This window comes from Bison bison, unplaced genomic scaffold (assembly GCF_000754665.1).
Source record: "Bison bison bison isolate TAMUID 2011002044 unplaced genomic scaffold, Bison_UMD1.0 scf7180017864255, whole genome shotgun sequence".
NCBI classification, from domain to species: Eukaryota; Metazoa; Chordata; class Mammalia; order Artiodactyla; family Bovidae; genus Bison; species Bison bison.
The window spans coordinates 327,675-341,296 of record NW_011494827.1 but is presented as its reverse complement, the minus strand read 5'-3'; the positions used below and the strand labels follow the sequence as shown (position 1 = coordinate 341,296).

Sequence of the window (13,622 nt, the reverse complement as noted above, 5' to 3'; positions counted from 1 at the left end):
CTCCCAGTCCGCCACCCCCCACCTTCCCCTCAGAGCCCGCTCCCTGCCCCGTCGCCTCTTCTTCACCTGCAGCCGCCACCGCCGCCCTTAGCGCTCCTGACCCGGCTCAGCAGGCAGCGGAACCATCGCGACAACACCGCCCCTCCCACAGCATTGGGTCGGCGGCACCCGCCCTCTGGCTTCCGGTTGCGTCACTTCCGCCAGGTGATGTATGGCAAAACCAATACAATATTGTAGAGTAAAAAATAATAATAATAAAATTTAAAAAATTAAAAAAGGGTGGTCGCGGCGCGCAGGCGCGCGGGGCGCCTCCGAAGCGAATTCTGCGCGCGGAAGCCCTGGAGGGAGGTGCAGGTTATAGAGCCTTGCGGGAAACCGCGATTCCACGTGCTCCTTTCTCGGCGGGTTGAAACCGTTGGCGGGCGCTGGCTGAGAGGTGAGGGGCGGTGGCCCAGAGGTCCGACCTGTGGGGCTGGAGCTCAAGCTGTGGGGCGTGGGGTGGAGCGGGGTAGGGTGGGCGCAGTGGCCGTTGCCTGCGTTTCCACCGTTAGAGAGTCTTTCCTTTGGCTTAAACTCATGGAAGAAAGAAATGCATTCAAGTTTCATTCGTGCTCTGGGGGAAATGGAAGGAGTCCTGGAGTTAGAATGACCAGTTCCTCCGGGTTTTAAAATGGAAAAGTCGTGCCGGGAATCCGTAGAGGGGGTTCCAGCCGGGATGGTTGGTTGGTTCCCCCACCGGACTGCGTTGTGCAGGCTTGCGGCATATTGGGGACGAGGCACTTGCCTTCTTTGAGTCTTGGGGAGCTCGATCCCCAAGGAGGAGGCCCTTAGGGCATGGTTGAGAGCGCGGGGCTTTAGGGCCGGGAGTAGCTGCGTTGTGAATCCAGGTTTGCCACCAGCTGCACGTGTAGCTTGTTGACAGTTATTGAACCCCTTTGTGCCTGGTCTGTCAAAAGGAAATAATAATAGAACCTACCTAACTCAGAGGATTCTTGTGAGTATTACAGGAGCCAGAGCTTGGCACATAGTAGATGATCCGTCAATGTCCGGATTTTCTGCAGCCCCTGCCTTTGTGGAGAGGTTAGAGGCATGAGGTGGAGTTTGAGTGCTTGCAAGCCTACCATTCTCGCAGAGTGCCTACCTGGGATTTATTCACACAGCACCCTCAGTCCCCCCGGTGCCTAACGTAGTGCCTGACGTGTCGGCTTCCACAGGTAGTTATTACACCAGTGAACAGATGCTGTTTAAACCACTGCTGTTGATGTAGTATGTGGGGAGGGTGTGAGACTGGAACTTGGGGTTTGAGAGACACCACTCAGCTTCTGTGGGCCTTGGCTCATCTGTCAAGTGGAGATGGATGTACCTTCCTTGAGAGTCTTTGCAGAGCAAGGGAGAGATCCTGCCTGACTGTATACCCTGCAGTCAGGAGCTTCTGTGTGATGGTGTACAGTGTGTGCTTGTCTGTCTTTCCCTTTCACCATGCCCCTGGTTTCTTGGAGTTTTCCTCTTGGGAGGAGCTCAGAGCTAGCCTAGTTGGCCTAATGCATTGTTTCACAGCCTGAAGAACTTAAGTCCCTAGGGGACAATGACTCGCTTCAGGTCTCAGGGCTCACTGGAGGCTGTTGACAGGTTGGCCCTTAAGGTGGGCAGTTTTGGTGGTGATGATGTCAGTGGGGTTTAGGTCTGTGTGTATATGTTTGTGAAGGAATTTTTTTTTAAGAATAGTAAGACCATTCAGGTATGACCTAAATCAAATCCCTTATGATTATACAATGGAAGTGAGAAATAGATTTTAGGGACTAGATCTGATAGAATGCCTGATGAACTATGGACTGAGGTTCCTGACATTATACAGGAGATAGGGATCAAGAACATCCCCATGGAAAAGAAATGCAAAAAAGCAAAATGGCTGCCTGGGGAGGCCTTACAAATAGCTGTGAAAAGAAGAGAAGTGAAAAGCAAAGGAGAAAAGGTAAGATACACGCATCTAAATGCAGAGTTCCAAAGAATAGCAAGAAGAGATAAGAAAGCCTTCCTCAGCGATCAATGCAAAGAAATAGAGGAAAATAACAGAATGGGAAAGACTAGAGATCTCTCCAAGAAAATTAGAGTTACCAAGGGAACATTTCATGCAAAGATGGGCTCGATAAAGGACAGAAATGGTATGGACCTAACAGAAGCAGAAGATATTAAGAAGAGGTAGCAAGAATACACAGAAGAACTATACAAAAAAGATCTTCATGACCAAGATAATCACGATGGTATGATCACTCACCTAGAGCCAGATATGCTGGAATGTGAAGTCAAGTGGGCCTTAGAAGGCATCACTACGAACAAAGCTAGTGGAGGTGATAGAATTCCAGTTGAGGTATTTCAAATCCTGAAAGATGATGCTGTGAAAGTGGTGCACTCAATATGCCAGCAAATTTGGAAAACTCAGCAGTGGCCACAGGACTGGAAAAGGTCAGTTTTCATTCCAATCCCAAAGAAAGGCAATGCCAAAGAATGCTCAAACTACCACACAATTGCACTCATCTCGCACGCTGGTAAAGTAATGCTCAAAATTCTCCAAGCCAGGCTTCAGCAATACGTGAACTGAGTGCAGAGTACATCATGAGAAACGCTGGGCTGGAAGAAGCCCAAGCTGGAATCAAGGTTGCCGGGAGAAATATCAATCACCTCAGATATGCAGATGACACCACCCTTATGGCAGAAAGTGAAGAGGAACTCAAAAGCCTCTTGATGAAAGTGAAAGAGGAGAGTAAAAAAGTTGGCTTAAAGCTCAACATTCAGAAAACGAAGATCATGGCATCTGGTCCCATCACTTCATGGCAAATAGATGGGGAAACAGTGGAAACAGTGTCAGACTTTATCTTTTTGGGCTCCAAAATCACTACAGATGGTGACTGCAGCCATGAAATTAAAAGACGCTTACTCCTGGGAAGGAAAGTTATGACCAACCTAGACAGCATATTGAAAAGCACAGACATCACTTTGCCAACAAAGGTCCGTCTAGTCAAGGCTATGGTTTTTCCAGTGGTCATGTATTGATGCGAGTGTTGGACTGTGAAGAAAGCTGAGTGCCGAAGAATTGATGCTTTTGAACTGTGGTGTTGGAGAAGACTCTTGAGAGTCCCTTGGACTACAAGGAGATCTAACCAGTCCATTCTGAAGGAGATCAGCCCTGGGATTTCTTCGGAAGGAATGATGCTAAAGCTGAAACTCCAGTACTTTGGCCACCTCATGCGAAGAGTTGACTCATTGGAAAAGACTCTGATGCTGGGAGGGATTGGGGGCAGGAGGAGAAGGGGATGACAGAGGATGAGATGGCTGGATGGCATCACCGACTCGATAGACATGAGTTTGAGTGAACTCCGGGATTTTGTGATGGACAGGGAGGCCTGGCTGCTGCGATTCATGGGGTTGGAAAGAGTCAGACACGACTGAGCAGTTGAACTGTACTGAAGACAATACAAAAATATGTAAAGAGGAAGGTTAAAAAATAAATAAAATCACTCCAAATACAAGCTTCCCTGGTGACTCAGATGGTAAAGAATCTTGCCTATAATGCAGAAGACCCGAGTTGGATCCCTGGGTCAGGAAGATCCCCTGGAGAAGGGAATGGCAACCCACTCCAATATTCTGGCCTGGAGAATTCCACAGACAGAGGAGCTTGGCGTGCTACTGCCCGTGGGATCGCAGAGTCAGACACAAACGAGCGACTTACATGTTCACTTCACAATCCCAGAACCAATTTGAGTTCATGTTATCAGGGAACAGGGTGGTAGTGTAGGCACCCAGCGGATGGGGAGCCAGCAGAGACTGGGGTGAGTTTATGAAGATGGGTAGATTGAGGATCATATTTAAAGAAGCAGTGTTTGGAGGGGACTGGGAGCAATATCATTGATGTGCAAGTAAATAGACCACAAGAAATTCTACCATTGAGTAAGGATTTATCTTTCAAATCTGGTATCTTTAATTTTCCACACAATACTGTGTGGTATTAGACCCATTTTATAGATAAACAGATTCTGAGAAGCTTAGGTATCCAGGTCATTTAGTTTTTAATTGGCGGATGCAGACTCCAGCTCAGATCTTCTGGCCCTGAGTCCAGGCCCAGGTCAACAGAAGGTGGCCACCAGCTTGATAAGAGGAGACTTAGGTGCTTGAATTGCTTCACAGGTTCCCAGCTCCTAGGCATGCTGTCTGCTACCCATCAGCTCAGCAGTGCTGTTCAATACCCATCATCCTCTGCTGTGACATGGGTGGTCTCCTTGTCCAGTGTGGCCTAGCTTAAGAATAAAAGACTTAGGGTCGTAATATTTTTAAATGAATGGTCATGAGACACGGCACTTAGACGGTATATAGGTGTCATGAAAGTCTTAATGCAACATGGTTTTAGCTTTTCCAACTTGTGAAGTCCAAATGTTACAAATTTACCAAGACATCATTTGAAAATGAGACTGTTTAAATTTCTTTCACATTTATTGAGTCCTGTGAAGTTTGAATGAGTGGTCTTTTGTGTGTAGGAGGTGCTTGCTGTTTTCAGTTGGAGGGGTGTCTTTTTGTAAATTCAGAAGCATGTCCACTTCTGAAATTGTCAAACCTGCTCTAGGATTTGCCACACTTGAGTCTGCTGTGCAGTTTGGATGGTTTTGATCTTGGGGTTGTTTGTAGTCCCTTCCTCCCACCACAGACACACATACCACTGTTTACCGCATAGAAGCAAGGTACTTCCCTGGAGGGCTGGGTGAAGAGGGACGGGTAAGCTCCTTACAGAGCTTATCTCCTTAGCAAGCAGGCGGCCACACTGCCCGCGGTGCAGATTAAGGGTCAGTATGCAGTTGTGGCTCTAAAACTCCAGAGGAAGGCCCTGGGAGAATGAGTTCCAGCTTACTATGCAAGCAACCCATTCTATCTTTGAAAAAACCCCAACAGATTTCTGAATGTGAACATATGCCACAAAAGACCAAATGAAAACGATTGGAGAGGTATCTTTCCGATCTACATGTGACCAAAATCTAATTCTCTCCTGAATTGATGTTTACTCTGTGTGTGTCTAATCACTAGAGAGAAGACGTGTTTTGCACAGATATGCTGAGCACCTTTTTTTGTCAGCATCACTGGCTTCATTCAGTAGAGAAATTTTGTCTCCAGCCGTCCTTCCCAGGCCTTTTAATTCCTGACCTTCCATGGCAGGCTGCATCTCTCAGCTGTATCTCAAAGCTTGGCGAAGCCTTCCTCCCCTCCCCTCTCTGCCTCAAACAAGATACAGAATAGACCTTAAAAATGATGGTTGGAAAGCTGTAGGCCATAGCTGCAGTTTGCGGGGGTTCTTTTTTTCATGGTCGAATCTCACTGAAAGTACTTTCAACATTGTCAGCAGGTACTTGAGTTTGTTCCACCTGTGTGTAAGGTGGCAGTCCATCTCTTGGTGACTGTGGTTTACTCTCATTTTGAGACTGAGACCACAGTGCCCTTGTGTGCATGTGCGTTCAGTAGTCTGCCAACTCTTGCAACTCCATGGACTGTACCCCGACAGGCTTCTCTGTCCATAGAATTCTCCAGGTAAGAATACTGGAGTGGGTTAGCCATTTCCTTCTTCAGGGCATCTTCTTGACCCAGGGACCAAAGCTGCTTTGCAGGTAGATTCTTTACCACTGAGCCACCAGGGAAGCCTGGCTGCTTTTGTTGCCTGCCAGCAACCTGGTCGTCATCCTGCTGAGAGCAGAATGCTGGCTTCGGGGGAGTGGGTCACAGTCCGCGTGAGACCAGCTCCCCCGGACCTGTGACTGTTTCATACGTCTTTCACCGTAACCAGGTGAGAAGATGCTCTTGGTTGGTGCACATCCCAGAACAGTCAGTCTTTCTTTCCTTTGGATTTGCTGCTCGGCTGTAACTGACCCCATGTAACCCTGATGGAGAGCTGAAGAAGGGGGTCTCTGGGCCAGGGGCCCACGTTTTATGAGCACATTAAGCAAACTGCAGGGCAAGAGACCTCCAAGAGAGACCAGCTGAGCCTCTGTAAACCCTGGAGTTGCAGCCAGGATGTACATTTTCATTTGAGGCTGAATGGATGGGCGTAGCCCTGCTCCTTTCTTAGGTTTGTCCTCTCTAGCGGTGACTCAGAAGGTGGGAGTACAGGAGAGATGCTTATCTCGTGCATGAGAATTTCCCATGAACCAGGAGTAGTCTCATTTGTGCCAGAGGAGTCTCAGATGAAGTCTTACCTGAAAAAACTGTGTCAGCGTACTTGACCTTACCTTCATGATGAGAAAGAACATGCTGGGTTAAACATTTGTTCTCAGTATTTTTGCTGTGAAACTTATTTATAATGTAAAATGACAATCTAGTGATTAAAAAAATCAAGATCTTAATGACCCAGATAGCCACAGTGGTGTTATTACTCACCTAGAACCAGACATCCTGGAATGTGAAGTCAAGTGGGCCTTAGGAAGCATCACTAAGAACAAAGCTAATGGAGGTGATGGAATTCCAGCTGAGCTGTTTCAAATGCTAAAAGATGATGCTGTGAAAGTGCTGCATTCAATTGCCAGCCAATTTGGAAAACGCAGCAGTGGCTACAGGACTGGAAAAAGTCAGTTTTCATTCCAATCCCAAAGAAAGGCAATGCCAAAGAATGCTAAAACTACTGCACAGTTCTACTCATCTCACATGCTAGTAAAGTAATGCTCAAAATTCTCCAAACATATCTTCGACAGTATGTGAATTGAGAACTTCCAAATGTTCCAGCTGGATTTAGAAAAGGCAGAGGAACCAGAGATCAAATTGCCCACATCCTTTGGATCATTGAAAAAGCAAGAGTGTTCCAGAAAAACATCTACTTCTGCTTTATTGACTATGCTGAAGTCTTTGACTGTGTGGATCACATCAAACTGGAAAATTCTTCAAGAGATGGGAATACCAGACCACCTTACCTGCCTCCTGAGAAATCTGTATGCAGGTCAAGAAGCAACAGTTAGAACCGGACATGGAACAATGGACTGGTTCTAAATTGGGAAGGTAGTATGTCGAGGCTATATATTGTCACTCTGCTTATTTAACTTATATGCAGAGTACATCATGCAAAATGGTGAGCTGGATGAAGCACAAGCTGGAATCAGGATTGCTGGGAGAAATATCAATAACCTCAAAAATGCAGATGACGTCACCCTTATGGCAGAAAGTGAAGAGGAACTGAAGAACCTCTTGATGAAGGTGAAAGAGGAAAGTGAAAAGGCTGGCTTAAAACTCAACATTCAAAAAACCAAGATCATGGCATTGAATCCCATCACTTCATGGCAAGTAGATGGGAAAATAATGGAAACAGTGACAAACTTTTTTTCCTTGGCTCCAAAAATCTCTGCTGATGGTGACTGCAGCCATGAGATTAAAAGATGCTTGTTCCTTGAAAGGAAAGCTATGACCAACCTAGATAACATATTAAAAAGCAGAGACATTACTTTGCCAACAAAGGTCCTTCTAGTCAAAGCTATGGTTTTTCCAGTCGTCATGTATGGATGTGAGAGTTGGACTATAAAGAAAGCTGAGTGCCAAAGAACTGATGCTTTTGAACTGTGGTGTTGAAGAAGACTCTTGAGAGTCTCTTGGACTGCAGGGAGATCAAACCAGTCAATCCTAAAGGAAATCAGTCCTGAATATTCATTGGAAGGATTGATGCTAAAGCTCCAATATTTTGGCCACCTGATGTGAAGAACTGACTTATAGAAAAAGACCTTGATGCTGGGAAAGATTAAAGGTGGGAGCAGAAGTGGGTGACAGAGAATGAGATGGTTGGATGGTATCACCTACTCGATGGACATGAGTTTGAGCAAGCTCCAGGAGTTGGTGACGGACAGGGAAGCCTGGTGTGCTGCAGTCCATGGGGTTGCAAAGAGTCGGACATGACTGAGCAACTGAACTGAATCTTGCAAAGTTACAGTGATTTCTAGCACACTTTTAAATGAATTTGTGTTTTGTTGAGGGCAGTAGCACCTCCATGAACTTTTTAAATGGTAGTTATGTGTAGGTATGGACCCACTGAATCACGGGGCAGTGCTCCAGACGCCTGGGTTTGGGAGCCCACTCCAGTAGTTCAGCACCCAGCATTGGGACACCTGGAAGGGTTCTGTGGTTTCTGATTGAGCCAACAGGGGACCACATCTGCTCCTGTCCGCTGAAACTGATGCGCACATCTGCATTTTTAACACCTGTGGATACACGGTTATGCCTGTATGAGTGCTGTTTGTGCTTATAGGAATGAGTTTTAGGTCTCTTCTCCACTTTGTGAACTTTCCATGATTCCCCTTTGGCTGTGTTCTTATTGTATTTGGAAACTTGGAGTACTTTTAAGTGCTCACCTAGAGGCAGTAGAGAGAAAGAGACTGCATGTGTGCACTTAAAGTTATTGGAAAAAGTAGGATATTGCACATGACATCCCCAAACTTCATCTCTAGAGCCAGCCTGCCAAGTTTAAATCCTGGTTCTGCTACTGCGTGACTTTGGACAGTTTCCTTAGTCTGAGTCCCAATACCATGAGTAAATTGTGAACGACGAGAGTCCTTCCCTCATAGGGTTGCTGTGAGGGTTAATGAAGTCCATAGACGTAAAGCTTTTAGAATAAAGCCCAGCGCATGGTGAGCACACACTCAACCAGTTTTCAGCCGTGTGAATATTGTTGAATACAGTTTTACTTAGATGATGGTAAAGGTTAATGTAGATTACGAATCAGCTTTGATAATATTGTGTTATTTTCATATATTTGGAAAAGAAGTTTCACATTACAATGATAATTATCTTTTTTCCTTTTTAATTTTTTTTTAGGACAGGGCTTAAAACCCATCTTGGGTAAAAAAAAATATTTAATCATTTAGCTAAAAATGGTATTTTTTACATGCAATGCATGTGGTGAATCAGTGAAGAAGGTACAAGTGGAGAAGCACGTGGCTCTTTGCCGAAACTGCGAATGTCTTTCCTGCATCGACTGTGGCAAAGACTTCTGGTAAGTCCGTGTGGATCTGTACTAAATGTCCAGACCAGTTATGGGATCGTTGGTTCCACAAAGCATTTAAAAAAAAAAAAAGAGCAAGAGGCAAATTTGAGGAAAGAAAATTAAGAAAAAAATGTAGTGCCTGCCAGGACCATTTGCTCTTTAAAGCTGATGCAAAGAGAAGACTCAGAAAAAAAGGAAGTTGCGGGTTTGGTCATAATCTGATGAGTCCATGGCACTTGCTGACCTGTCCTTGGCACCATTACCGGAGCCAGGGAGGTGAGCACGCAGAGCAGGGTTTCCGGGTGTGCTGTGCTGATCACAGGGAAGCGATGGATTTACAGACCCGAAAATGAAGTTATGCATTCACAGTGGAGATCCCTGGGAGAAGAGACTCGTCCTCCCCCAGAAAATCAGAGGTGACGGGGGGAGTGAAGCCCCTGGCCCCGAGTGAGGCAGGTGCTTCCAGTGAAGGGGTCTCTGGAGAGGGGAGGACTGAGGAGACGGGGCAGGGTGGGTCCTGCCCATCCAGTGTTTCTCAGGGAGGGTTGTCTGCAGTTGGCTACCCTCATTCTTGCACTGATTGCCTTCAGCTTCAGAGGGTTCAGCTTTTGGCACGTGGGCCCTACTGGCCTCTGTAGCATTTGAGAGATATTTGCAAACAGTCCCTTTTAATTTCATTCTAAAGCAGTGATTAAAAAAAAAAAAAAATGTTTGGAAGGTGATAAAGTCTTTTTTCGTACCTAATCCTAGGAGGAAGGATATACAGAACAGGTGAAAATTGGGCTGTTTCTCCTTGAGGGACTTTGCCCCTGACTTCTTCCCAGTGTTTCCCTGAGGACCCTGTAGAGCTTCAAACGATCATATAAGACAGAATCGAGTGTCCTTTTTTTCCAAGACTCCCAAGATCCAGAACTTTCTCATGACCTGATAACTACCATTTTATACCACCTTTTAACTTAGTCTACAGCTGATGATTGATTGTTTGCTATATATTACCAGGAAACCCTACAGGTTTTGTAACTTAAAGCCACCCTGTTGCAGAGAATTCTTTTTTATTTATGACTATTCGCTTATGACTTAAAAAAAAATAGTGCGCATCAATATGATTTTAAGACATTTGTATATAAAAATGGGTGGAAAGTTTGGTGGTGGGATTTGAACAGTTGGGAGGAAGGAAATGTGATGTGACCAGGAGGTTATCTGCGTAGTAAGTGAAAGGGGTGGGGTGGTCATGCAGAGCACAGATGGGAAGGTAAGTGTGGACTGCATGCTAGCTTTGCACAGACTCCGATTTGGGAATCATTCTAACGGTGGAACTTTCTCACTTTAAGGGGCGATGACTATAAAAACCATGTGAAATGCATAAGTGAAGATCAGAAGTATGGTGGCAAAGGGTATGAAGGTAAAACCCACAAAGGCGATGTTAAACAGCAGGCTTGGATTCAGGTAAGGTCTTCCTAATTCATCAAGCAGTTTCATCTGTCACCTGCCTTCTTGAGTAGCCTGGGAAGACAAAAATAAATGTATCCCATGCAACCAAGTACATTCACAGTGTTGTACAGCCATCACCACCATCCATCTCCAGGACTGTTTCATCTTTTGATAGAGGTTACATCTGAACCTGTAGCTCTCTTTGAATAGTATTGACATTTTAATATTGTCTTCAGTTCTTGGACATGGGATGTCTTTCTGTTTCCTTGTATCTTCTTTAATTTCTCTCAGCAGTGTTTTTTAGTTTTCAGTTTATATGTATTTTACCTCGTTGGTTAGTTAAGTTTATCCCTAAGTATTTTATTCTTTTTGATAGTATTAGATAGTATTATAAGTGGAATTGTTTATTAATTTCCTCTCCAATTTGTTCTTTATTAGTGTAGAGAAATGCAGCTTGATTTTTGAGTGTTGATTTTTTTGTATCCTGCAACCGCTGAACTTAGTCCTAAAGATTCTTTCTGTGAAATCTTTTGGGTTTTTGACATGTAAGACCATGTTGTCTGGGGACAGAGATCATTTTACTTCTTTCTTTCCAGTGTGGATGCCTTTTATTTCTTGCCTTAGTCTCGGGGAGATAGTGAAGCAGAGGGAAGCCTGGCGGGCTGCGGTCCATGGGGTCACCAAAAGTCAGACATGACTTAGCAACTGAACAGCAACAATAAATTGCTCTGGCCTTTGAGCACTCTGTTGAATCTGTAAACATAGACATTAACCCAGAATCTGGACTTGAGGTGTGAACCCAGCAGTTTGACTTTCATGAAACTCATCTGTCGATTGTTTATTGCTTTTATCTTCCTTTTCTGTAGAAAATTCATGAATTAATAAAAAGACCCAATGTCAGCCCCAAAGTGAGGGAACTATTAGAGCAAATTAGTGGTTTTGACAACGTTCCCAGGAAAAGGGCAAAATTTCAGGTATGTGTTTGACTGGACTTCCCTGACGGAGGGGATATGGGCACTTCCGCATATGGGATAAGTGGGGTTTTTTCTTTTTTCTTTTTCACCCATACAGAATTGGATGAAGAACAGTTTAAAAGTTCATAATGAATCTATCCTGGAGCAGGTGTGGAATATCTTTTCCGAAGCTTCCAGCAGTGTAAGTCCAATCTCACTCTAGACTTGCAGTGTGGCAAAAGTGGTTAGTAAAAATGAAACGGGAATGTCTTATCTTTGGAGGTCAAGACAGCCTTCTTTTTCAGAGAGCCTCTTTGTGCCTTCATTAATGGGAAGGAATACACTGAGTGCACTGCAGAGAAGATTTCCTTATTGTGCAGAGAAAGGTATTTAATCCCGATCTTTGATAACAGTACCAGCTGACTAGACTTGATCGGCTTAGACATCAAGTAGTGGGATGATTGGAAAAGAACAGGGGCTTTGGGTTTCTGACAAACCCGATTTGAATCCCTACTTTGCTATTTGCCAGGCGTTTGCTCTTGGGCATTTTATTTAACCTCTCTGAGCCTTCGTTTCCTTGTCTTAAATAGAGGTGGATCGTTAGACTAAGTAGGGGCTTCCCAGATGGCTCAGTGGAAAGAATCTGCCTGTGGTACGGGAGACCTGGGTTGGATCCCTGGGTCGGGGCGATCCCCTGGAGGAGGGTATGGCAATCCACTCCAGTATCCTTGCCTGGGAAATCCCGTGGACAGAGGAGCCTGGTGGGCTACACAGTCCATGGGGTCGCAAAAGAGTCGGACGTGACTTAGCAACTAAGCGACAACACAAAAGACTCAGTACTTACTGTGCCCAATACGAGTCAGGCCCTGAACGAAAAACAGAAAAACATCTCAGGTGGGTGATCGTGGCAGGAAGGAAAAATAAACAGGGTGAGAACAAGAGAGGGTGACCAGGTATTCTGGTAGGTGTGGGGTGAGGGATCGTGTCCTAGTATTAAAGCAGATGAGGGAGTACAAGCCTCCCAGCTCGTGCCCAGCAGGGCGTGGGCGCTCGGTAGGTGCTGGTCTCCTTCCTTCCAGTGGCCAGAGGGATTGCTTGGAACACATCAGTAGACCACCTTCCGAGAAGATGCTTTGATCCGAGAGGCCCCAGATGTGGAATACACCTGCAGAAAGTTGTGGTGTGACGTCTTGTAGGCATGTCCTTGCTTCCGTTGTTCAACATTTTTTCTCATTAACTCAGTTGCACTTTGCCCCTACTTGGAGCTTATATCCCATCTGAAGACATCATTAGTGTTTCAAAACAACAGTGGGGTCCAACTGGGCTTCTATTCTCCTCACAGTTGTCAGCTGTTGATGTGCTTTATGCAGAGAGAATAGTTGTGACCACAAATTGGGATAAAAAATGAAACTTTCTCTTGGCAGTGCATCTAGCATTTGTCTCTAAACACGAATGGGCCCTTGAAACCTTGTAACCAATCATTCAATTGGCACTTATGTGGCACCTATTTTTTTAAAGGTTATTTCCATTATTTGGGGCTTCCCTTGTGGCTCAGCTGGTAAAGAATCCGCCTGCAATGCGGGAGACCTGGCTTCGATTCCTGGGTTGGGAAGATCCCCTGGAGAAGGGAAAGGCTACCCACTCCAGTATTCTGGCCTGGAGAATTCCACGGACTGTATAGTCCATGGGGTTGCAAAGGGTTGGACGTGACTGAGTGACTTTCACTTTCACTTCCATTATTTTAGCTAACAGTCATAAAAGTCTGTGGTTATTTAGCTTAACTCCAGAGTTCAAAAAATAGAGTTTTCCAATTTCATTTTTGAAGCTGTGAATATATAAGAATTAAATAAGATAGCCAGTAAGCAGCTCGTGGTAAACTCTGAGCTCTGTAAAACGCAGCTTGTCATTGCCTTTGGGCGGTGGATGTCCCGGCAGCTTGTCATCGCCTTTGGGCGGTGGATGTCCCGGCAGCTTGTCATCGCCTTTGGGCGGTGGATGTCCCGGCAGCTTGTCATCGCCTTTGGGCGGTGGATGTCCCGGCAGCTTGTCATCGCCTTTGGGCGGTGGATGTCCCGGCAGCTTGTCATCGCCTTTGGGCGGTGGATGTCCCGGCAGCTTGTCATCGCCTTTGGGCGGTGGATGTCCCGGCAGCTTGTCATCGCCTTTGGGCGGTGGATGTCCCGGCAGCTTGTCATCGCCTTTGGGCGGTGGATGTCCCGGCAGCTTGTCATCGCCTTTGGGCGGTG

The 13,622-nt window shown here is 45.6% G+C and overlaps 2 protein-coding genes across 2 annotated transcripts in view; one reads left to right on the top strand and one right to left on the bottom strand.

The window, feature by feature from the left end:
• The window catches only part of ZBTB49 (zinc finger and BTB domain containing 49), a 26,872-nt gene extending 26,712 nt beyond the window's left edge, over positions 1-160 (bottom strand). Inside the window, exon 1 of the mRNA XM_010847791.1 lies at positions 28-160. The gene's annotated coding sequence lies outside the window, so the exon portion shown is untranslated. The remainder of the gene's footprint in view (positions 1-27) is intronic.
• Positions 161-287: 127 nt separating this feature from the next.
• Positions 288-13,622, top strand: part of LYAR (Ly1 antibody reactive) — a 21,360-nt gene continuing 8,025 nt past the window's right edge. Inside the window, exons 1-5 of the mRNA XM_010847783.1 lie at positions 288-436; positions 8,824-9,001; positions 10,324-10,438; positions 11,290-11,397; positions 11,495-11,578. Of these exons, the coding sequence (XP_010846085.1) occupies positions 8,880-9,001; positions 10,324-10,438; positions 11,290-11,397; positions 11,495-11,578 (429 nt within the window). The 5' untranslated portion in view covers positions 288-436; positions 8,824-8,879. The remainder of the gene's footprint in view (positions 437-8,823; positions 9,002-10,323; positions 10,439-11,289; positions 11,398-11,494; positions 11,579-13,622) is intronic.